General features: G+C 54.7%; 2 protein-coding genes across 14 annotated transcripts in view; one reads left to right on the plus strand and one right to left on the minus strand.

Moving 5' to 3' along the window:
* The window catches only part of Evl (Enah/Vasp-like), a 123,654-nt gene extending 112,677 nt beyond the window's left edge, over nucleotides 1-10,977 (plus strand). For 8 of the 11 annotated variants that reach the window (XM_021642576.2, XM_021642572.2, XM_060388163.1 and 5 more), the window contains 7 exons: nucleotides 2,802-2,862; nucleotides 4,324-4,387; nucleotides 6,063-6,129; nucleotides 6,216-6,278; nucleotides 8,589-8,655; nucleotides 8,914-8,971; nucleotides 10,496-10,977. In XM_021642576.2, the coding sequence (XP_021498251.1) occupies nucleotides 2,802-2,862; nucleotides 4,324-4,387; nucleotides 6,063-6,129; nucleotides 6,216-6,278; nucleotides 8,589-8,655; nucleotides 8,914-8,971; nucleotides 10,496-10,533 (418 nt within the window). In that variant the 3' untranslated portion in view covers nucleotides 10,534-10,977. The remainder of the gene's footprint in view (nucleotides 1-2,801; nucleotides 2,863-4,323; nucleotides 4,388-6,062; nucleotides 6,130-6,215; nucleotides 6,279-8,588; nucleotides 8,656-8,913; nucleotides 8,972-10,495) is intronic. The other 3 variants (XM_021642578.2, XM_060388162.1, XM_021642577.2) reach the window with 1 other exon arrangement.
* A 1,657-nt stretch (nucleotides 10,978-12,634) lies between these two features.
* Degs2 (delta 4-desaturase, sphingolipid 2) lies at nucleotides 12,635-24,088 on the minus strand. 3 transcript variants are annotated; one of them, XM_021642565.2, is made up of 4 exons: nucleotides 23,927-24,046; nucleotides 15,809-15,986; nucleotides 14,360-15,102; nucleotides 12,635-13,053 (listed from the first exon to the last, which is right to left on the minus strand). In XM_021642565.2, the coding sequence occupies exons 3-4, from the start codon at nucleotides 15,074-15,076 to the stop codon at nucleotides 12,907-12,909; spliced, it is 864 nt and encodes a 287-aa protein (XP_021498240.1). In that variant the 5' UTR covers nucleotides 15,077-15,102; nucleotides 15,809-15,986; nucleotides 23,927-24,046; the 3' UTR covers nucleotides 12,635-12,906. The 3 variants fall into 3 exon arrangements, with proteins under 3 accessions (XP_021498240.1, XP_021498239.1, XP_060244149.1); XM_021642564.2 differs by lacking the exon at nucleotides 15,809-15,986 and having other exon boundaries at nucleotides 23,927-24,088; XM_060388166.1 differs by lacking the exons at nucleotides 15,809-15,986; nucleotides 23,927-24,046 and adding an exon at nucleotides 23,659-23,679.
* Nucleotides 24,089-24,135: the final 47 nt, after the last annotated feature.

The following is a 24,135-nucleotide window of genomic DNA, read 5'->3' on the forward strand; positions in this document are numbered from 1 at the left end:
ATGCCTCCTAGGTCAGTGTGCCTCTTGGGAAGCTACCATCCTCCGCTGAAGGTCGTTCCTAAGACACATTCAGAGCACAGGCAGAGCACCTCCTGCACTTGGAAGCCTAACAGAGTACACTCCCTGAGTGTTAGATTTCTCTGGAGAATGTGGAGGAAGAGGCGGGAATGGAATTAAGAGATAGCCTGTGCCCAGAGAGTTGGGAGAAGACAGGATCCTCTGTGTCAGGGCTGGCTCTCAGCCTGTTATCTGGTCACCCTAGCAGGTATAGTGCTAGTCTGCGCAGGCTAATACCCTATCACTGTGACCTAGCACCAAGGATGCTGACTTTTTTTAGTTCTAAGGCTAGGGCCAGCCTGGAGAAGCAGCTAGCACAGGGGCAGGCCTGATATCCTAGCACTCTGCACCTGAGAAAAGATAAAGCCACAGCAGAGGCCTGTCCCCTGCTGTTCCAGTTAGTACCACAGATAAGAGTCCCCGGCAGGGTGGGCAGGCCAGGCACCCTTCACATATCAGCAAAGCACCCCTCACCCCGCCCTCCCATCACCACTGAGACACTGAGCAAAAGGCTCTCCCCATAACTAGGTAGGGAGAACTACCCTCCTGAGGTGAGGAGACAGCTGTGTGATCCCTGCCACTTGCTCCCTCACTCTCTTCCACCTTCTAGGCTGACAAGCCTGAGTGAGAACTGTATGCCTGGGTACTTCACAGTGTTGTCCTAATTTATCTCATTAAATCCAAGAGGGAGGCTCTGTGAGCATGAAGAGAGTAGATGGGCCCAGAAGTGCAGGCAGCCAGGCTGCTGCTTCATGGTAGGGCAGACCCTGGCCTCCTCCACACATGCAGCAGAAGATTGGTGTCAGAGGACGGTGGGACGTCTGTAGAACTGGCCTCCCCAAGCCTCCTAGAGGGCCTAGGCAGGCATAAATTGCTAAGATAGGAGCCAGACATGTAAGCAGCCTTCACAGAACATTAAGTCAAGGCCTGAAGAGGGAGAAAACAGGCCTCAGGGAGGAGGTGTCACCTGTACTCAGCTCACAGAAGTACAGCTCCTTGGGCTGGAGACAGCACAGGTGCCAGGCAGTGTTCAAGCGCTTGGCAGAGATTCAGCACGTGTGGAGGACTATAGAGGTAGGCTAAAGGCTGAAAGAGCACGTCACTGCCCATCTGCATTGCGTCTCGGGACACTCAGAGGTGGCCCAGGCTTCAGGTAACAGTAGAAAATAGCTTTAGAAAAGAAAAGGTTTTCACCTTCCCTACCGAGACGAGTGAGCTTAACAACTTGGCCTAGATAGCAGTGGTGTAGTCCAAACTGAAAGGGAGTACTCTCTCTAAAAACAGGGAAGGTTAGAGTTTCCAGGGGCCAGGCGTATGCCAGCTGCTGGAGCATGGGGGTGGGATCCAGGCTCTATAAAAGCAACGGTGCTTTGCACAATTTGCAGGGATCAACCAAACAACTCTTTGAAATCACCTCACTGGATTGGTAGTCCTGCTTTTGTCTTCTGCTTCTTCTCTTCCAGCAGGAGTCTACCTGCAGTGGAGAACAGGGGCTGTGAGGTGCTATGTGACCAGCCCTGTCACAAGCATTTGCCTCAAAATCTTAATACAGGAGAGTGGAATGGCCTGGTCTCTAATTGTCTCCTTGCCAGTTTTTACAGTGTTGGAGTGGAACTCATGGCTCCCATGCTGGGCCAATGTACCACCACTGAGGCACACTCTCTGCCTAGGCATCCCTCTATTAAGAGATGAAGCATCAATGGATTGAAATAGGGTGAAGTGAGTGTGTAGACCTTCAGGAAGAGGTGATGATGGCTGGCATAGAGTGGATGGTAGTGAGGATAGGTCCAAGTGGGAAGAAATACAAAGAACTGATGAGACTTAATGTTCCTGGTTTGTGGACAAGATAGGACAAGACAGCTTGTGTGAGCCCTGCCTCTGGCAGCCAGAGACACTCCTAGCATACACCAGGCCCACTTTACTCCTGGCAGGCCGCTCACCTCAGGATATGGGAGGCTGATGGCTTCAAGGGCTCACACAGTTGAAAATCCACCAGAGCACATTGCTGGGAAGGATGGGAGGCCTGTCTGTGTCTTTACCTGGGAGGAAGCCAGGTGCAGTGACCATTGAGACAGGAAGCACAAGAGTCCTGGAAAGGGAGTTTCTGTGCCTGTAACGAACATGCGTGAGTTGAGTATAGGGAAGCCCTGCTACTCTCTGGGCACTTTTAGCTCCTCGGTGTTGCTCTAGACTGGGAAGGGGGTGACTAGCTGAACTGAAGTTCAAGACAGAAGAGTGGCAAGAGAAAGTCTTGTCCCCTGCGATACGATGCTAGAGTCGAGGCTCCCCAGCCAGCCAGTGGCAGCAGAAGCCTCCCACAGCTCTGACCTAAAAGAGACACTGTGGTCCAGGGTTCCAGTCTATCCATAGGCCTGGAGTAACCCTGTCCCCTGGGGCACCTAAACAGGACACAGCCAGCTTCTTTCTCCCTCAGAAGCTATGGCCAGCACCAGCTGAGCTGAACAAAGAAACAGCCCAGATACTTACTTCCTGCCCAGACCAGTTTTGAGTCTAGGTCATGGGTGAGAACAGAAAGTCTTACTCCCTGGCCTTGGCTCATGCAAAGAAGGGTACCTGACCAAGTGGCCTGTTCATATAAACAGATACCCAAAGCCACACACAGTCTGTCAGGGAATCAGTGTGGGCACGGAAGCAACACAGCTCTAGCTCACTGTGAGCCTTGGGAAACTGATTTTGTTTTGTTGTTGTGATTGTGATTGTTGTTATTTTCTTTCAACATCTAGGAGAAAAGCAGCCTCCCAGACAGACAAGCCTGCTGACAGAAAGGAGGATGAGAGTCAAACGGTAGGCACCACTCCACACAGCCAGCCTCTCAGGCCTGCCTCCGATGTAAGCAAATCTGCCAGTGAGGTCACTGGGAACTGGGTCCCTGGTTTGAACATAGCTGTGAGGGAGGGGCAGGGATCCGTTTGTGGTACAGGTCCAGCCAGGCTTGACCTCCTGAGCATTCCCTTGACCAGACCCTCGGAGCCATTACTCAGCAGGGAAAGCAGAAGTAGGCAGAAAAGCCTCGGCCAGCAGAATCAGCTTGGAAGACTCCCGTGGTACCACAGGCCACCCTACTCCGGCATACTAGTGCCGCATCAAGGCTGAATTCTTGTGGAAGTCAGAGACATTTTATTTCAAATTATTCATAATTCTAAACACTCCACTCAAGTGCCTCAAGCCCAGCGGGAGCTGAGGTTCCTAGCCATTGCAGGATCCTGGAGCCCTGGGCTCTTATCCTTGGCAGGCATATGGAGGCTGTCAGCAGAGCTCTCAGCCCTCAACTGCTGTTTATGGTGGCCAGTTTTCCTTATGTGCGTGATAAGCTTTCTTACAAAAAATAATAAAATTCTACCGAGACTACTGAGTAAAAAGCCTCAAGTGCAAACAGCATGAAGGTTGCACTTCACTAGCAGAACTAAAGGGAAGTACAGCTTCCTGCTTCATCTTCCTCATGTGCTCAGCCAGTGAGGTGGGCCTTGTGCCCCTGGGCTCCAGTCTTCCCTGCCAGTTTATTGCAGTCTGTGCCTGTGCCACTTCGCTGGGCCTGGGCATATGCAGTTCTCTCTGCACACCAGCTAGCCTCTCTCAGCCTATGCTTCTGCATGATCCTTACCCCCTAAAAATGCCCTCTCGGGCTCCAGGTTAGAAAGGTTACCCCTCTTCCCTAGCTCTCTGCTTCAGCTGTGCCCTTCATACAGTCGGGGTTGCCTTGCAGACCTCACCCACTGACCAGTGTCTTGCATCTCTGTGGACTCAAGCCACCATGCTGGACATACAAAGGCCTGTGTGGCCAGGAACCTCTGGCTATTTACATGGGTGTGTTAGCATTTGGTAGCCATATTCCATCAAGTCAGTACTGGTTTTTCTTGGGTGTCAGCTAGCATTCCCCAGCCCCAGCTTCAGAGTGTCTCAGGCCACAGAACCTTAAGGATTGGATTTCACTATTGAGGCCCCGTTGAAACCCTCTTCAGGCCTCATTTTTCCACCTTAAAAAAAAAAATAAAAAAATAAAAAATCTTCTGTATAAATTAGGCCTAGGCAGGGTGCTTGTGGGCCAGAAAAGCTACCTTCCTGAGGCTTCTTCCTCCCCACTGTCCAAAGCCTGGTGTACCACTTCCTGTGATGTGAGGGTTTTATTCTTTAATGTAGATATCTACTGATCATATTCTTTGAGTGCATTTGGAAAGCAAGCTGGTGCAAAGGTGCCATGCCTTGTTCCTAACAGACTAATGAAAGGGCCCTTCTCTCCCATTTTAGGAAGATCCTAGCACCTCCCCATCCCCAGGGACCAGAGCCACCAGCCAGCCACCTAATTCCTCAGGTAAGAGGGCACCTGACCCAACAAGTCTTGCGGTCATAGAGCAGGTGGTCAGCTGATCTGGCCACTTCACTCTATGGTTGAGTGGAGAGGGTCAGGTCTACTGAATTCCAGGTTCTCAGAACTTCCACACCGTGACAAGGGGCCCTTGACCCTGGTCTAGCTAAGAAAAATGCACTAACAGTACCATCCACAGTGGAGATGTCGTGTTGAGGCTGGAGGCTTTGTGGTAGTGAGGTGTTTTTGTTTTTTTTTGTTGTTTTTACAATCCAGAACCTCCACACATTAGTCTAGCAAGCTGCCACTTAGCTACTCCTAGCCAAGAAGCTATTTAATGTCATGTTTTCTGTCTCCTGTGTAATGCCAACTAGACTGATACAGTTAGACCACCGATTGACATTACTCTACCAGAAACACACCCCCTGGTCCTACCCCAGCCAACTGTGGCAGAGGGGGGTAGTTAGGAAAGCACCATGAGGCTTAGCTATAGGAAGAAGACCCAGAGGCTGGCTATTCAGGGTTCAGCTAAGGACATGCTCAGTGTCAGCTTCATGCCAAGCCTAGAGCTCATGAATGTGGTAAGAGAGGTAGAGGGTCGGGTTGCCCCACCTAACAGATAGACTCTCTTGACAGCTTATGTCTATACCAGTGTATGTGTTTTCCAGCCTTCTAGGATTTCCTGGGGTGTTGCTCCCTGCATTGCAGATTCTTTGGTCAGTGTTACTATCTGTGTGGGTTAAGGGATTTCCCACAGCAGTTTTGATTCCCTGTGATGAAGTATTCTGTTTGAGGCCACATACCTGGAGTATGGCTATGCCCCAGATCTTGCTCCTATAGGCCCAGCACACCTGCCAGGTGGCTTTGAGATAAGCTTCCTCAATCTGAGGTTGATCTGTAGACAAGGCTCAGCCTAGGGCAGGACAGCCTTGATGCCCCTTTACTTGACCCCTGGCCAGTGTGTTCTGCTCAATTTAGTCTATTTCCTGTGAATTGGAATATGAATTGTAATCTAGTACAATAAAAGTTGAGCATTCAGGCAGATCTCTGTAAGTTCATGGTTAAGCCTGGTCTAGAAAGCGAGTCTAGGACAGCCAAGGCTATACTGAGAAACCTTGTTTTTAAAAACCAAAACAGAAAAAGAAAAGAAAAGTCAAAAATGCTCCAAATTCTGAAACTTTCCCAGCAAATTTCAGATGAACTCTGAATCTGTAACACCTGCAGTCCCAGGCATCCAGATGAGGCGCCTCAGCCTGTACCATTAGACTTAGAAAGGAGAAAGCTGCTTCCAGGTCCAGGAGCGGGGCAGGCCAGACTCAGTGTGAGGAGACTAGTGAGCAGAGGGACAGTGGGATCCCAGGGAGCCTGCCTGCAGGAGCATGCATGAGGACAAGACTGATGGGAGTGTTGGGACGGGTCCCTGGCTGCTCACTTGTAGCTGGAATCTCTGCTTCCCTACCTACTGAACCAAGCTGCATGGAGAGAACTAAGTTTCTCGGAACAGTGGGAAACGGGGTGACAGCAGGGCTACCTACAGTTCCTGCTAAAGGGGGGACTGAGACTCAGGAGCCAGGTTGCAGCTCTACTACAAGCAGCACCCACAGACTGGGTAGGCTTCTGCAAAGGGTAGTTAGGAGTGGGGTGACACTGAGTCCTAACCCTTCGTGAAATGAATTGGCAGAGGCTGGCCGAAAGCCCTGGGAACGGAGCAACTCGGTGGAGAAACCTGTGTCCTCATTGCTTTCCAGGTGAGCTGTTCTGGGAAGGGCCAAGAGGAGAGTCGTGGGCAGGCTCTGGCACTGGTTCACATGTCTGTTTCATTCCATTGCCTTAGAACGCCGTCTGTGGCAAAGAGCCCCGAAGCTAAGAGCCCCCTTCAGTCGCAGCCTCACTCTAGGTACCGACAACCCTACTGCCCATGTGTTCCCCAGGCTCTGGGGCCTCCTCTGTCCCCTTGCCCATGACTAACACCCCCGAGCCCTGTCTCATGTCTTGGTATTAACAACTTGCTCTGGGAAGGGTGGTCTGCTCTTTCAGACCTGGGAAGATGCAAAGCCAGAGACCCTCACAATAGTGTAGTCTAGCTCCTTCCTCTCCTGAGACCCTGAGAAGGCCAAGGCTCTGGAGAGGCATGACTACCAGAGGGAAAGTGAAGCAAAGCAGAGAACCGTCAGTCCCTCTCACCCAGGGTAACTGTGGGGACTGCTGCTCCCCTCAGTGCAACACCCTGTTTCTTCAGATCATCCTGGGGTCCCCTTTCTCTGCATGCAGCACACCTAGCCAGCCTCCTTACAAATCAGCTGACCATGTTTCCCAAACCAAATGCCAGTATGACAGCAGGATAGACCATTGAGAACTCCCAAAAAGTCAAAGATAGTAACTGGAGCCAAATATGCCTGCATTTGAAGGTCCCCAAGCCCACGTCAGAAAATCTCTCTACTGGCCACCCCAAATGGGAGCAGGCAGCTCTTGTCACAGAGCAGGTGACACCAGAAGCCAGGCTTGCAGAGTGAAACATGGTGATGAGCAAGAGTTCCTCCAGCCTGGCGCTGACAGGCATGCCCAAGGTCATCCAGGCTGTATGCAGCATAGCTATGGTTCCTAGGAGAGGCTCTGGAGAAGACTGAGGACAGTGGTAGTCTGAGGAGGAAGTTTTAGAGAAGGGCTTGGCCAGGCCTCTGGGTGAGAGAGAATCTGCTGCACAGAGATTTGAGAGGCGGCCTCCAATGTGAAGAAGTGGAGGTGCTGGTGCCTTTAGCATACCCACCCTAGCAAAGTCACAGAACAGGCCAGTGTGGACAGAGAGGGTGGGAAATGGGAAGAGTGGCCCTGAGGCTTGGCTGTAAGCTGATTGTCTACATGCAGGGTCCCTCCAGAGCTTTAGCACAGGACTCTGCCTAGAGGAGGCCCACTCCATCAGAGGCAGAAGGCGGACAGGAGGCTGGAGTAGGCCTGTGGCCTTTCAGCAGAGCTAGTCCTGACTTCTAGTGTATTCTCAGCATCTGCGCCTACTTCTCAGTGGCCAGGTGTCCTTCCCTGGGCAGACACATGGCCAAGGCCTCTCTTTTAGAATGAAATCTCTTTGCAGCTTCAGGCCAAATCTAGTCTCTAGTTTTAGTGAAGATGTACAGTAACTACCCACTCAAAGCACACATGCTCTTCATGATGGCTGCCGTGTGGATGTGGGAGAGCTGAGGCTTTGAGAAGTCAGGCAGATGATTTAAGTTCCCAGCAGTCACTGCTGAAATGGTGCTGGCAGCCTATAGGAAGGGCCTGAAGCTTGGGTGTGTTTTCCTACCAGGACCCAGATTTCCTGGTAGACCTGTTCAGCACCACAGTTAACATCTGCTCATGCGCAACGGGCGCATGCACACTTCGTTTTTCACCCTGTTGTCCCAAACTTTGGAGATCAGTGACCCTCACTCTCCAAGCACGATCCCTCACACTAAGCCAACCCCGTAAGTGGACATTTGAATTCCATCGCCTCCCAGTCTCCCTACCTGGTTCCAGCCATGTCCCTTCCCTGGAGCCATATCTCCACATGGGCAGAGAATTGGGTCCAGACTGTGTCTGCCTTCAGCCCCTCCACCATGTTCTGAAAGACCCTGGAGTTAGAGTCACATTGTGGCTAGTGAGTATCTGGGGAAAGTGCCTGCGCAAGAGGCATTGAAGTTCAGATCAGTGATCTCAGTCAGAACCTGTTCAAAGTATAGCCAGTAAGGAATGACTGCCCCAAAGAGCAAAGCCACATCCTAGGATGTTTCTGAAAGGAGTGAAGTAGGCAAGCTGCTTCCCACCCAAGAAGTGCTAGCTTGGGGATGTAGTACCCCCAGAATGGAGCTCACTTTAATTTCATTGCCACCATTGTTGGGTTTCACCAACCAAAGTGCAGCTGGGAACACAAGCTCCATGTGGAGGAAGACATGATCAGTTCTGTCCATCTCTAGAGAGGCGGGGGTGCTGGTTCAAGCTGCCTCAGTTGCCCCTCTGCATAGGCCTTTCAAGCAGAAGACGGCTCTGATTGTAGGATCCTTTGAGGGGTAGGGTTCTCATCCTTTCGCAGCAGCCCTAGGTTAGATAGAGCAGAAGGGCGAGGCAGCAAGTGGCGCGTGAGCCCTGAGAAGAGCACCCTAACGCCACAGGCTTCCCCAGCGTGGGTGCCCACAGACCCTGGCAACTGCTTCCCCACACCTGCCCATTCTTCCAGGGTGAAGCCTGCGGGGAGTGTGAATGACGTGGGCCTGGATGCTTTAGATTTGGATCGGATGAAACAGGTGAGAGCCAGTCCAGCCAGCAGCCTGGGGACTATCTCTAGCCAGTGGGTTCCATGCTTGACTGCCACAAAGGCAGGCGCCTGGCCAGTGGAGAAAGAGGAAGTGCCTGGGCACCCGCAGCCTGCTTCTGGGACCCCTCCCTGTGGGCAGCTATCATGAACTGAGGGGTGGTGAGAGCAGAGTTTGCCCAGGGCCTGGCTGAGGGAGAGACCCCTGGAGCCATCGTCTGTCCCTTCACTCTGAGACTCTGCCCAGCAGGAGATCCTGGAGGAGGTGGTTCGAGAGCTCCACAAGGTAAAGGAGGAGATCATTGATGGTGAGTGGGGCTGCTCCGGCCAGAGATGAGCTCATTATCCCTCCAGCGTCCCACATTCACCCCAGTTTGTAGTTGTGGAAACTGAGGTACAGAGAAGTGAAGTGGCTTTCCAAGAAAGCACAGCTCCCTGGGGTGTGGCTTTCTGTATCTAAGATCTCCCTTGCCTCAGCTTCCTCCCAGAATATCACCTATAAGGAGAAGGTGGGCCCAGAGACAACCCAGGTTTCTGTCCTTTCCTGTTCACGTCTGTTGCCTGTCCAATCCTCCTGTCACTGCTGCCTCAGGAGGGTACCTGAGCTTCACAATTTGCATGACCCTGTGTAGGGAGCAGACATGGTGTTCCCTCCCAAAAGAGCCCCTGGCTTCAAAAAGTGAGACTGTGACCCTCATATCACATATGTCCCCACCAGAGCCATTGAGGGCCTGACTTAGGCTAGAACAGCACAGAACCAAACAGCACGGCACAGAACACAACTGCGCAGCCTGCACCCATGCCCCACCTGCTGTTCTACCTATCACTTGTTCCCAGGCTTTTGGCAGTGACGTAAGGTAGAAAGGCCTATGAAGCCATAGGGACAGCTATGGCAGGCTCCCATAGGGAAGATGTACACAGAGGTACTGTGGGGACCTGGCAGCCAATAGCAGCCAGTAGCTACAACCAGTAGCCAGTGATAGCTACAACCCTTGGCCACAGAGAACACAATTCCTGCCTGTCCAGTCCCACCAGAGGACAAGTCTGGGAGAGTGTTCATGAATGCAGGAATGAGACGGCACAGGGAAGAAACTGCTGCCTCACAGTCCTGGCCTTGCGGAAATAGCTGGGTCAGAAACCCTGAACACAGCCAAGCTATCTTCACAAGAGCTGCCTGGGAAGAGACAGGGTGTGTTAAGAGCCTGCTTCAGTCGCTGCTTGCCATCCTCATGTAGGCCTACACTAAGAGCCTGCTAATTAATGGTCACCCTTCTCTAGCTGTTGGTTCCAGCCAAGTCTGTCCACTGTTGAGGATACCACAGGCCTATGCCGGGCTCGAGGAGAGTGTGGGAGCTAACAGAAAGGAGCCCAGACCAGGGGGAGAAACAGGAAGAGGAGAGTTTGGGAAGGCCCAATGGGTGCTCAAGCACACAGAACAGAGCCAGCCCTGAAGGAGAAAGTCTAGGCCATGGCACCAGCACAGTCCACAGCTCTGCTATACCACATGCACCAGGCAGGCTGGAGCCAGCCTCCAACCTGTGTGAGGAGGGACTCAAGGACCTCTTAGCAGATGTTGTGGGTGCTCACCTGTTAGACTCGAGGAAGACCCTGGGTCCCTCAGTAGCCTGAGGCAGCGCAAAGGGGAGTCATAGTCTTTGGCATTTTTAAGTCCCATCATTAGGGGCAGAAGCCCATGAAGGCTGGGTTGTCTCCCCAAAGGTCTATGTCAGAGCTGCCATGCTGGTAGGCCTCTATCCCACCTGTGGTCTCCTGGAGGCCTGAGCAGGGTGCTTCTCTGCCCCACTGAGCCCCCTCTCCTGTCCTGCCCTTAGCCATCAGGCAGGAACTAAGTGGGATCAGCACCACGTAAGATGGCGCCAGCCCTGGAGGATCGCGAGGAGCCGCGCTGGCCCCAGCGAACAGCGAGCCTGCAGAAGCTGGGATGTGCTTAAGTCTCAACCTGTGACACAATATTAAATGAGGAAACAATCTTCAACTCCTGGATTTTTTAGTGTACCTGACACACAGCACCGGGTCTATTCTTTTTTTGTATTTTATATCTGCTTATTTAAGTGTACATTTTTTTGGTTTCTAGAGAGAACACCCCCAAATCACCTGCTTTATTAGATGGCTTCCACGTTTTCTCCTAGGTGACACTGTTGGCACCTCAGCTGGCAGTGAGCAGCTGGGTACGGTGTGGCCTTTCCATGCCACAGAGCTGTCAGAATGCAGCTCAGCCCCAGCAGCCATGGTGTTCATATGTCCACGCAGTGCGTGTTATGTCCACATGATAATAAACCGTTCACTGTCCACACTCAGTTTCTGGCTTTCTCTTGTGCGCCAGCCCCTGGCTGCCCTGGTGGAATGCCCTTTTACAAGGAGTGCCCAGGCCAGAGCATGCAGGACTAATGGGATAAAGGGGCCTCAGAGCAGCTGGGCTGCACCAGAACATCCCCAGGACCCAGGAGCGTAACCAAGCTACCCTGCACCTCCTACTTGTGGAACTGAGCCTCAGGTCCTGCCTGGGGGAGCCAGATGGCCCCAGGATCACAAGGTGGGTGGGCTCTGAGTGCAACACATTCCCTGGACCCAAGAGAACTCCACATGCAATCTGTCAAGTGCCAGAAGTGGCCCTGGGGCTCCGGGAGGTGAGAGGAAGCTTTCCCGCATGCAGATTCCCTGAACCCTTTGGCATTACCAGAAACAATCCACAGCCACTTACGGAGGGTCTCAGCACTGAATCTTCATTGTGGCTGCAGGGATGCTCTGACTCTTGGTGTGAAGGGCCATGTCAATATGGCCAGGAGACCAGCCATGGGGACCTTGTAACCTTCCATGACCATAGAGCCTACTGGTGTGCTCGGTGCTGAGAGCTAGGCAGGAGGGGATGAGGTGAGGTCCATGGCGCCTCATCTCCAACCATCCTAAAAGCTGGGAATGCAGTTGTTGGGCCTGTGAGGAGATAAACTTAGCAGCTTAGGCAGCTTGGCCAAGGCAGCACGGTCCACATTCCTGAGAACATTGCTGCAGCCCTCCAGCCTCCTCACACAGCACCCTCGGAGGTAGTTAGTCGCAGACTAGCCTCTGCCACGAGGGGAGGCCTCAACACAGCCTATGGCACTGTCTGCAGGAAGTAGGCTCGTGCAGTGAGGCACGACCAGGAGAGAGGGGTGCAGCTGGGCTCACTGGGACTCCCCAGTGCCTGCATTCATCTGTGTGCACAGGGAGGGGCCACCTGCCCTGGCTCAGTCCTCCAGTCTCAGAAAAAGTTCTGCGGCCAAGCCTTCCAAGTCATCTCAACAGTCGCTATACAGGGACGCCTATTTCCAGAACTCAGGGCCACTCCCAGGCATGGGGCAACGGCATACCCTCTGTCCATGGCCTCCTTTTTGGTGAGGTCCTTGGTCAAGCCCAGGCTATAGTCTGGGCCTACTCTTTTCCCTCTGCCAAGGGACCCCCTCTCAGCACACTGCTGCTACCTGCTCTGGACATCAGGACCCGCTGTGGTCCAGCTCCTTAGGACAGGTGTAGTCACATCAGCATTTGTTCCCCAACTCAAATGCAGAGAGGCTGGCCAGCCATCCGACTTGGGAGTCAGTTCCATGTCGGATGGGGAGAGGTGAACCCCGTGTTGACAGCCTGACCTGACCTTATCCAGGGATATGGATCTTCTGCTGCCATCCTGGCCCTAGCCAAGCTCAGGATGGTGGTTTCATAGGTCAGAGGACCTAAAGTGAAGCTGTCCCATGGCTTGGAGGAAGGGACCTTCTGACGCACATATCTAGAGGTTTTTCCATAGCAGCAGAAGCCAGGCCTTCAAGAGTCTAAGGGAATGAGACTCAGGCCTGGGGCTTGCCAAAGGGAGCTACACAGGGCTGCTGGACTCCATCCACCTGGATTCAGGCCTCATTCTGAGAGACCAGGTTCAGGCCAAGACTCCATTCCGCCCAAAAGAAGGACAACACGTAGACTATGACAAATACTAGATTTAATCTGGGACACAGGAACAGAGAAACCAGCTCCACGGGACCAGAGGTGCAGAGTATCCTGTTCATTCGTAGCTAAGATCCAGAAAGATCAGGTAAGCCTGGTTATTCCAACCATAGCCTGTATCCACTGCTGCTGGGCACAACAGGCTGAGAAGCAGTCCAGACTTCAGGAGATGTAGACAGACCAGTTCTGTGCCCATGGGACTGGGAGCAGCATGGAGTCATGGTGCTTGGCCCCCGCTGGCCGACAGGACTCACAGGCAGTTCTTTACCAGCTTAACCTTGCGCTTAACCCTGGAGTAGGGTCCCAGAGAGTCCTCAAATACAAAGTCCCAGAGCACCTTCACCCAGGAGTAGTACTGCGGCAGGTGGTCGTAGTACTCAGGTGCAATCTTCCGCACCTGTGGAAAGGGTTAGCGTCAAGACTGTACCTTGGCTGGTACTCTACACATACACTGTGAGTGCACACTGACACTGAGCAGCAGGGAGGGCGCACGCAGGCCCAGCGCACCACCTCGGAACCAACTTTCCGATCCGGGCGGTCCAGGTGGGCCCACTGTGGTCTGCAGAATTCTGAGGCCTATGGGCCTTGGGTCACACCCTCACCCCAGCATCCTATGATAACCTGCCTCTGGGCCTCAGCTTTCACCGTTTCCTCACCCTCCAGCTCTGAGTTTTACCCCTGACCTGATGATATGCCGCATCTGCCTCCTACCCCAGGGAGTGCTCCAGCCACAGGACACCCATCACCAAACCTCCACAGTGCTATGGCACTCGCCCTCACACCTCCCCAGGGAGGGCACTGCTACATCTGAAATGGGCCCAGCAGGCAGCCTTCTCTCCCGCCTACAGTGAATGCTCCATGAAGGCTGCCCCTTCAGAGGTGGCCTCAGCTGAGACTCAAGCTTGACTTCTGAGATGTGCTGTCCCCTCTTAGCCTCTGCCCTCATCTCAAATGTACATTTGAGTGTGACAGCTGTGGAGGGACGAGAACGCTTCATAGGTTGCATGGGTACAGCCTTGGGCCAATCCGAAGTCACCCAGCCCAGCAATGCACACACACACACACACACACACACACACCTGGTCACCCAAGGAGGGTGACACTCCCGAGTACCCTCCCGTACTGCTGCCCCTTGCCACACCTAACAGCCATTGGCATTCAAGGCCTCCTGTCCCTCTGTCTCAGCCTGCATCCCCTCCACCTCGCCTCTTCTCAGCTTTCCTTGCCTGTAGCTGCAGCCAGTCCCCATAGGTTGCAAGGACAAGACCACGCCTGTGCTGCCTGGCCAGCTCCAGGCTGGCAGCAGTATGTCTGTGTGTTCCAAGGCTGTGACAGGAAATGAGCACCAACAAGCATGAGCCAGGAAGCAGGTACCTGACAGTATCCACTGACACCGACAAGGAAGCTGAAATGGAGCACGCACTTGACTAGAGACACTCCAGAGCCCACTAGTGGGGTTCCAGCAGGTGTGCACTAGCCTAAGCTACTAACCTGAACCTGCCTGGAAAACTGCCCTGTCTCCATCTGCCTCCTCCATCTCCAGCCAGACACTGGCTTGTGTGGTACAGCCTTTCCTGATGCCCTGGAGCCAAAAGTGAATGACCGGTCCATTGCCAACACACAAACAAATAAGGCAGGCTGGGAATAGCTGGAGGCCTTCTCGCTCCTGCTATGTCTGCTTCCATGCCAGGTTGAGCACTTACCAGTGGCAGATAGCAGCCGGGGATGCTGGGGAAGTCATGGTGCTCCATGTGGTAGCCCACATTGAAGGTGATCCAGTTGAGGGGCCCATAGTAGGAATAAGTCTCATGGCCCTTCAGGAACATGTAATGCTCAGCCACGAAGTGGCCAGAGATAGGATGCAGGCCCAAGCCCAGGAAGGAGCTGGCTATCAGGTAGGCTATGGGCTTGATCCCCCAGAGGGCAAAGATGGTGACGTCAGCTGCCATCTGCACCAGGGTGTTGAGCATCTCCATCCGCGTTATCGCCTTGGGGTGCACATAGAGCGGCCGCAGAGTGTAGATGAAGGGTTGCAGTATCAGCCAGAGCACTTTGCGGGCCGGAGTGCAGAAGAACCAGCCTTCAAAGTTCGTGGGAATGTCCACGTCCAGCCCGTCGCCACCCAGGTAACGGTGGTGGTCCACGTGGTACTTCTTGAAGGATGAGGCATAGGGTAAGCCAATTGGCAGATTGGCAAAGATGCCAAACCAGCGGTTGCGGTAGGAACAGCTTGTGCCAAAGGCAGTATTGTGCGAGATGTCGTGGATGGCCAGTGTCAGTGAGTGGTTGATGCAGCCACCGAAGGCATAGGCCCAAAAGAACAGCCATCGCCAAGAGAGCCCCCGCACCAGCCAGCAGGCCAGTAACTGCACCAGCACCATTCCCGTCACCGTCCATTTGATGTGGGGGTCTGGCCGCATCAGGGCCTTGATGGCTGGGTACTTGGCTACAGGGGAGACAAGAATGATGAGTGACTCCAAATTTATTGAACCCTCATTCTTCCCCCCCTTCTCCTGCCATCTCCCATCTTCAGGCCCCAGCAGCACCCTGAAAGTAAACAGCAGCCCAACACCTACCCTCAAAGGTCTTAGAGAGGCATTACGCCATCACTGTACTTTCTGTCTGGGAAGAGTTGCAGCCTGGATTGTGGGGTACAAAGGCCTCACTCTGACCACCTTCTGAAGGAGGCTAGAAGATGTCCCAGGGTCGGGGAATTAGCCACCAGCAGAAATAAGGTGCAGGTGCCACAATAGGCCACATAAGGAAAATGATCTGTCAGGAACCAAAGTTACTGCAGAACCTCGGGCCTCGTGGGCCTCCGGCATTCCAGCCGACACATCCATGCCACGTGCAGCTAGTTGCTTGGACATGGCCAGATAGAGATGATGTGGGCTGGTCACTCCCAAGCTTGCCAGGCACTTGGGGGTGGCCAGGCATCAGGGAGGCAGTTCCTAAAACAAATAAGCACTTCGGAGAAGCTAACAAAATGTTAGCTATCTCTACAAGGCAGCAAGTGTCCGTCCTTATACAGTTTGTGCATTTTCATATTTTTGTTTTCTAGAAAAGGAGCAAATGGTGTGCGTGGAAGTTAGCCAAGCCAGGAAGGCCCAGGAGGGAAAGACAGAGCATTGACAGCATTTAGGTGTCGGTACCTGAAGGCTAAGGGCTGGGGCAAGTGCCTTCTAGAAAGCTCTGGGGCTGGCAGTGTGGCTGATCACACAGCTAGGGCTGCATCTGGGAACTGGTGCAGGTGTTATATCAGGTCACATAAGGGGTCATCAGCAATTCAGGATGACAGCTATCCCCAGGTCTGCTCCGTCCCCTGGCTCCCTGGACAAGAACAGACATCCAAGAGATGGGGCCAAGCCCGTCCTGCAGGGGGGAAACCCAGCCAGCAGAGGAGGAGCTTGGCCTAGCGCACCTCAGTTAAACTGCTCAGCAGCTCCACCACCCTGTGAGCAGACGGTGGCCTCAACAGGCCTTGCCCAGGCCTGGCCTGAGGAGAGAGTCTCCTAAGACCAGAGCAGGAGCGATGGCCTTGACTGGAACTGACAAGGCCATGTAAACAGCAATTACAGCTTTATAACGTGACTGTCATTAATGCCTCCGGCCTGCACACTAGAGTGGCAGGGCCAGGGAGGTGGTTCAGTTTCCAGTGCACACAAAGCCTTGGGTCCATCCCCAACGCCATATGAGCAGTGTGCTGACACACACCTGAAATCTCAGCACTTGAGGGTGGAGGCAGGAGGATCAGAAGTTCAAGATATTTCTCAGGTACAAAGTGAATGTGAGGCAGCCTGGGCTGCATGAGATTGTGTAAGTAGAAAAAGAAGAAAGAAAGAAAGAGAGAGGAAGGAAGGAAGGAAGGAAGGAAGGAAGGAAGGAAGGAAGGAAGGAAGGAAGGAAGGAAGGAAGGAAGGCAGGCAAATTTCACATGTGTTCCCCCCCCCCAAAAAAAAAAAGAATGTTTGGCCAGGCAGTGGCAGCACTGAACCTTACTCCCCACCCTCAGGAAGCAGAGGCAGTCAGATCTCTGAGTTCAAGGCCAGCCTGGTCTACAGAGCAAGTTCCAGGACAGCCAGGGCCACACAGAGAAACCCTGACTTGAAAAACAAAACGAACAAAAGCCTGTAGCCCACAAACACCTCATCTGGATAATCTGGCAGGGTCCTGACACAAGCCTTGTTAGCTGCCTAGGGGATTTCAGGGCCAAGCTAAGGCAGGCTGCTTGGGGGCCTCAGCAGCTTAACAGCCCCCAGGGACCTGGAAGAGCTTGGGCTCTAGGGAACAGGCTGCCCCCAGGCAGACTGTGTATCTCTGTTTTTCAAAGAGGGGGACATTTAGCACCAGTGGTGAGCAGAACAACCCACCAAGATGCCCCACGTGCCAAACCCACAGCCTGTGACCACCTTAAGTGAAAGGTGAAGAAGAAGAGATGCACAAGTCATCAAAGGCGTCACAAGGCTCCATGCAAGAGCAAAGCTGGGGCCTCAGGGCTGAGCAGGGCATAAGGACTGAGGCCACCTTTCTTGGAACACAGAGGGAATGCTGTGAAGAAGGTAGGTGACTCCAGAAGCGAGGAGAGACCAGGGAATCTGCTCTACTATGGAGCTTCCAGAAGGAATGCCACTCTGCTGAGGTGGATTTCAGCTTAGTAAGGCAAGGCCAGAATGCCAAGGTCCAGAGCAAAGGATCGGCAAAGCGCTGCACACCCACAGCCGGTGACGCCATTCTGGGCCTCCTCCTCCCAACCCTGGGAGAGGGGCCAGCCAAGCTCAGCCTGGCTTCTACTCAGTAGTCCCGGCAGGGTAGATAGGCCTGCAGGACACACCCAACATCTTCCCACTGGACTCAGGGAGGGTGTGGCCCTGGGCACACAGGACAGAAGGATAGGACAGCCACACTCAAGGGGCTGATGTACCTCCTGCTACTTGGGGAACCGAGGGGAAGGGGACAGGTGCAGGGCCAGGATCAGAAGGATGCCACTGAGAAGTGCCTCCATGTTTCAGGAAAATGGATGCTTCTGGGAAATACAGGATCGTGGGGAAGGTGATGTCTCTTCATGGCGGGCAGGATAAGAACATCTGTGGGAAGGCTCTGTCCCCCTCAGGAAAATCACATGCAAAGCGTCTGAGCCTGCACACGCCACCAGCTTCCCAGTCCCCATGGTGGCCGCTGTGTTCCTGTCTCCGGCCACCTCAGGGTGGCAGCCACCCTCTTCCTCTCCTACCTAGGAACCCACTAGCTCTCAGCTGCCCTTGCTTCCCTTTGGAAGAGGGCCAAATATCAGCGCACGAGGGCTGGTCCAGCCACACCTGCATTCCGTGAGCCACAGCCAGGCGAACCCCGGGATGGCGGGGCCCAGGCTGGAGCTTAGGTATAGGCTAGCACACTCGGGACATGCCCACAGCCACCGCCCAGCAGCAGCGATTTGGATGGAGGTCTTCTGGCTGTGGAGTGCTTGCTTACCCTTTCCTCTCCCTTTCCTCTGCCCAGGCCTCTGCCAGGAGTTCTGTGCACCGACTCCTGTCCCTCTGAGTCCTAGGCGGCCCTCCTCAGGTTCTCTGTGGACCTCCCACGGGGAAGAAATGTGCCACACGGAAGGACAGCAGGCGCCTCCATGGCTCATCCTGACTCCCCAAGCTACCCCTCCCCCAGCACTGCTGAGCCCTCCACCCAGTGAGCTTAGCGCTCGGTGGGCATGAACAGTATGCAGCCTCTAGCCTGGATGCCCTACCCCGGTCTCGAGAGTTCTCTCCTCCACTAGACAGCCTGCGGCCCAGCCTGGACAGCCATCCAGAAGGCTGCAAGCCAACGCCCTCAGCTCGAGCTGGTGCCTCTCTCTCAGGCCTCACACTCCACTTGTGCCATGCCTCCCCTGACAGCCCCCGGAGCTAGGAGCACGTGGAGGTGGCACCCTCCTTGAGGGCACATGCATGGCCCCTGGCTCTGAGGAGGCCTGCCCTGCTGCCCCACGCTTACCACCTCCATGTGCCACCGAGCTGTCCTTAAGGGCCCAGAGCCACACCCTCTGCCGTTGTCCCGGGGGAGCCCTGCATCCCACTCAATTCTGGGAAGGCTTGGTTGTGCCCGCCGCACAGTAGCTCTGGGGCAGAGCTGCAGTCAGAGTAGAGGGAGGGTGGGAATGGCCTCCACCCCGGGGAGTGTTTCCGGTGATGGGAGTGTTCTCCAGTTGGGTCATGTTACAAACTAAGAACCCTGCAGTGTGGCCCTCCAGTGAAGAGCTTGCTCCCATACCATCACAAGGCTGTTACGAATTTAAAAAGGAGCGCGGCATCAAGACAAACTAAGTGCAGTATCCAGAACATATGAGCAGTGCTAGCAAGGGATGATGGGAACATCGAGACAGTGCTCCATCTGAGAGGACTCAGGCAGTCCAAACACGCTGACAGGCTAGGATGTGGGGCCTTGGGGTGACTAAGGGCTGACAGGATGGAGCCCTTGTGATGGGAACATTGCCCTCAGACAGCAGAGCAGAGTGCTCCCTCAGTGACAGAGCAGACCTGGGGGTAGCTGTCCTCCTGAATTGCTGATGACCCTTTATGTGACCTGATATGACACCTGCACTAGTTCCCGGATGCAGCACTAGCTGCCTGATCAGCCCCCCCCCCCCACTGCCGACAGCCCCAGAGCTTTCTAGAAGGCACTTGCCCCAGCCCTTAGCCTTCAGGTGCTGACATCTAAATGTGTTTCTCAGACAATGGTTCAGAGTGTTCCCTCAGACAATAGAGCAGAGTGCTCCCTCAGACAGCAGACCAGAGTGCTCCCTCAGACAGTAGACCAGAGTGCTCCCTCAGACAGTAGACCAGAGTATCCCCTCAGACAGCAGACCAGAGTGCTCCCTCAGACAGTAGACCAGAGTGTCCCCTCAGACAGCAGACCAGAGTGCTCCCTCAGACAGTGGACCAGAGTGTCCCCTCAGACAGCAGACCAGAGTGCTCCCTCAGACAGTGGACCAGAGTGTCCCCTCAGACAGCAGACCAGAGTGCTCCCTCAGACAGTAGACCAGAGTGCTCCCTCAGACAGTAGACCAGAGTGCTCCCTCGCCTCCTCAGCTGCATGAGAACAAGGAAGCAGCCCTCACCAGATCGTGCTCTGGCACCGGGGCTGACCCTGGTGGCCTCTGGCTAGGAATGGCAAAGGTGTTTAGAGGGTCCCCTGCCTGTGGTTTCTCTCGCCCCCAGAGCTCCTGGGCACCAGGCACAGGCGAGCTCTCCCGGCACTGAGAAAGGCAGGTGCAGGACTGCAGCTGGGGACAAAAGTAGCGGGTGTGGCACCCTAAGGGAGAGCAGGGGAGAGGACGGTGACAGGGGAAGGGTGGTGAGGCGCCCGTCAGAACACAGGGCTCCTGGGCAGGAACCAGGAGTGGGAATGTTTCCCCAGCTCTACCTCGGGGTGCACCCAGGAATGAGGGGAGGAGCCATGATGGAAATAGTTTCAGCAACTGGCAAATGCCACAACTCAGTTCCTTCGAGAGAGCCTGTGGTTTCCCATTTACCATCTCCAGCATGCGCACATGCACAAGTGTGAGGGGGCATTTGTGTACCTACTCGTGTGTTGCCAGAATGTTTCTGTGGAAAGAACATTGACGCTAAGACCAAAAGAACACATACACAGTCAGTTGATGAAGAGGTCTAGCTGGGCGTGGGAGGGGCATTGTGTCGGCCTAGCAGGTGCCAGGTCCTGGGTTCCAACATCCCCAGAAGCACGAAAATAAATAGTCCGCCCAGACTGAACAATGCTTACAAAGGCCAGGAAGCTGCCTGGGCCTCCCAGATTGGAGAGAAGGCGAAATGCAGTTACAGGGCCAGTGCCGGCCGGAGTGTCCCTAAGAGGCCGGAGCAGAGGCTAGGCCATGGCAGTATGCCCGGGGAGCAGAGGCTAGGCCATGGCAGTATGCCCGGACAGCAAGGCTGCTGCCCCTGAGCTGCTGGGGGCCCCATCCCCATCGCCCCATTTCCCCATTTCCCCATTTCCCCATTTCCCCATTTCCCCATTCCTGCGTGGCACGGCACTACACACGCCCACTTTTCATCACAGCACCATCCCCTACCGTAAAACCATGGGCTCATAACCAGAACACAAAACACCAGGCTCCCGGGGAAGACCATGGGGCCGGAGGCAGCCACAGAGCTGGGCCTGGCAGAGGAGGCCACAGGCTCCACCAGACCCTTGCAGGTCCCAGAAGAGGCAGGCTTCCTGCCAGCCACCCTGGAGTCTGTGTGGCCATGGTTAGGTGGCCAGGGCCTCACCTTCCCCTGGCAGCTCCCTCTGTGCCCTAGACTCTGCTGGCTTGGGGCCGTCTGCTCTTCCCAGAGGCCATCGCCACTGACAGCCCACCGACAGAAGTCACAGCCTAGCCTTTCCTAAGCAAACAATCCAACATCTGACTTCTATTTCCTGGTTTCCCTCATATGTGTGTGAGTGAATGAGTGTGTGTGTGTGTGTGTGTGTGTGTGTGTGTGTGTGTGTGTGTGTGTACCTTGCTTTCATATGTTCTTTTTAAAAAAGCAAACAAAATTACAAAGCTGTTTATCTTCAAAGACACAAACCCAAGCTTGTGTTCCCGGGCCTGGCTCAGTGTATAATGGCTCAGCTTCCTGCCTCCCCTGGCCTGGGGAGACGCTGCCACGGGATCCTATTTTCTTAGACACTGTGCCAGGGAGCATGTCCTCAGCCTAGGCAGCAACGGAAGGTGGACTTTGGTCGTTCATATCACAGAACGCTGGGGCCAACTCTTAGCAATGACTTCCTGGGATCTGACTGGGAGATTGTGACCTTAACCGAACACCTGTCAGGAGCTTGAGGAAGCCATCAGCCAGCCATGTGCAATACAACTGAACCTGAGAATCCAGGCCTCAGTGGCCTCTGGCCTATGCAGTCCAGGGCAAATGGCTTCTCCTGTCTGCAAAGGGTCAGAACAATTATCTGCGGAGATTTCTGTCCCCATCTGTCCCCAGCCTCGGTGAGTCCCCAGCCCTGGCTTCAGGATGTTGACAATAACAGCTACTGTTGACGTTTGTGGCGATGCTGGCCAGACTGTTTCACACATCGCCTCCCAAGTCTGAACAGCAGCTTCGTACGGAAGGTTCTATGCTGGCCTTTCCTCTTGCCCAAGCTGCAACTTCCTCATGTCCAAACTGACTCACCTGCCACTCACAAGCGATGCTTGGAATCCTGGCCATGGGACCAACCTTTCCACCAGCCACTAAACTGCTGCTGTGGAGACCAGAGCCAAGGAGGCAGAGCCCAGCCTTTACCAGCTTGGTCAGGACCATCAGAGCAGCCAGTGGGGTGCAGTGAGGGCTTCCTGGAGGAGGGAGCACTGGACCATGCCGGCAGGAAGGACCAGAGCTCAAGCTGGTCAAAGAACACACACACATCCCAAGTCACGGGCACCAACCAGAGGCCCTATAGCCGGGGCATGAGTGAGGAGCCTCAGAGATGACAGCTCTCTTGCTACGCAAGCAGTGTCCCCTCAGTTTCTCACGCTCCAGCCCTGCCCCTTTGCCCCCACCAATCTCTCTAGGAAGTCTGGATGTGTTCTAGGACCCATGCTTTCTCAGTTGGAAAGGGCTGGGATGTGGCCCCATGGTAGATGCTGCCACACATTTGCAAAGCCCGGGGTTGACTTCCTAGCACCTCGTAACCCGTGGGTGCGGTGGGCCTTAATACCAGTGCTAGGATGGTAGAGGCGGACAGACCCAGACAGCAAGGTTGTCTGCAGCCAGTTTGAGGCCAACTGAAACTAGAGAGTGCTGGCTCGGTTGTGCACATCTTTAACCCCAGAACTAGGGAGGCAGGGAACAGAGGGTCACAAATTTGAAGCTCACTTTTGCAAGTAGGAGGGAGGGACCTTTCACGTATCCTGGAGTGGCAGATACCTTCCCAGCGCCCGACCTTCAGGGAGCCTACCTCATCCTCTCACCAGGCGGCAGAGCCACATTGTGCAGAACTGTGTGTGTGTGTGTGTGTGTGTGTGTGTGTCTGTGTGTCTGTGTGTCTGTCTGTGTGTGTCTGTCTGTATGGGTGTGTGTGTGTGTGTGTCTGTGTGTCTGTGTGTGTGTGTGTGTGTGTGTGTGTGTCTGTGTCTGTGTCTGTGTGTGTGTGTGTGTGTCTGTGTGGGTGTGTGTGTGTGTGTGTCTGTGTGGGTGTGTGTGTGTGTGTCTGTGTGTGTGTGTGTGTGTCTGTGTGGGTGTGTGTCTGTGTGTCTATGTGTGTGTCTGTGTGGGGGGGTGTGTCTGTGTATGTGTCTGTGTGTGTGTCTGTGTGTGTGTGTGTCTGTGTATGTGTCTGTGTGTCTGTGTGGGTGTCTGTGTGTGTGTGTGTGTGTGTCTGTGTGTGTGTCTGTGGGGGGGGTGTCTGTGTGTCTGTGTGTGTGTGTGTGTCTGTGGGGGGGTGTGTCTGTGTGGGTGTGGGTGTGTGTGGGTGTGTGTGGGTGTGGGTGTGCGTGCGCGCAGGTGCAGTCTGTTTGGATCCCATGAGCACCTGTGGGTCTTCCCTACCTAATGCCAGGTGCCCAGAGAATTCAGGAAGGGAAGCTGGGGAGCCAGGCAAGGGGCGAAAGGGGTTCCTGCTCCAGCCTTAGCATCTCAGCCAAGACACCTGGAGGAGGGGGAACCAAGGTTCACACGAGAAGGGGGCACGGCTTACCCAGACAGGTGGCAATCACAAAAACGCAAACCCACAGGACGGTTTGAGACCCCCAACAGCAGCCCAGGTGCACCCTGGGTTCAAAGGACTCAGAGGGAAGCTTCTGCCTCCTCAAGACCTGGCCAAGACAGCCTGGAGAGCACCGGCAAAGAGGACGGAAGCTGACTGTTGAATAATGCTAGTTACACCCATAGGAAACAACATTGCGGAGCTGATGAAACACAGGAGTTAACAGATGCTAGGGCGCCAAAGTGAGGGGAGCAGAGGAGAGGCGTCCGGGGCGCAGAGACGCGGAGAAAGGCGAGCCTGTCCCGCACCCTCTACTCACGGAGCGGCCCGCTGGCCCGCAGGGGGAACCCGCAGGGCAGTGCCTCTGCAGGACAGCTACGATCCTCTAGTGGGATCTAGAGGATCCCAAGGAGGAAGGCTTCTCCTGCTTCCTAAGTTGTCAAGCTCGGCCGCGACTCAGGGGGGTCTGCACACAGCAGGCGCCTACTGGTTGCGGGCGGAGAGTCCTCGGGGCGCGCCCTCCCACCCCCACCCCACCCCTGACCCCCGTACGCACTGCCCCCCCCCCCGCATCCCACTGCGCTCACCCAGCATCTCCTTGCGCCGCTGGGTGTGCGGCTGGTCGCTGTAGACCCACTCGAAGTCGCTGCGGCCCGCGCTGTTACCCATGCTGGGGACGCTGGGGCTCCAGAGCGCTCTGCTGCGCCAAGCGCACCTGTCGCAGGGTGTGAGCGGGCGGGGACCTAGGGACCCGGGCGGGGACGGGGGGGGGGGGGCGGGGAGGTGGGGCCGAGAC

This window comes from Meriones unguiculatus, chromosome 7 (assembly GCF_030254825.1).
Source record: "Meriones unguiculatus strain TT.TT164.6M chromosome 7, Bangor_MerUng_6.1, whole genome shotgun sequence".
NCBI lineage: Eukaryota > Metazoa > Chordata > Mammalia > Rodentia > Muridae > Meriones > Meriones unguiculatus.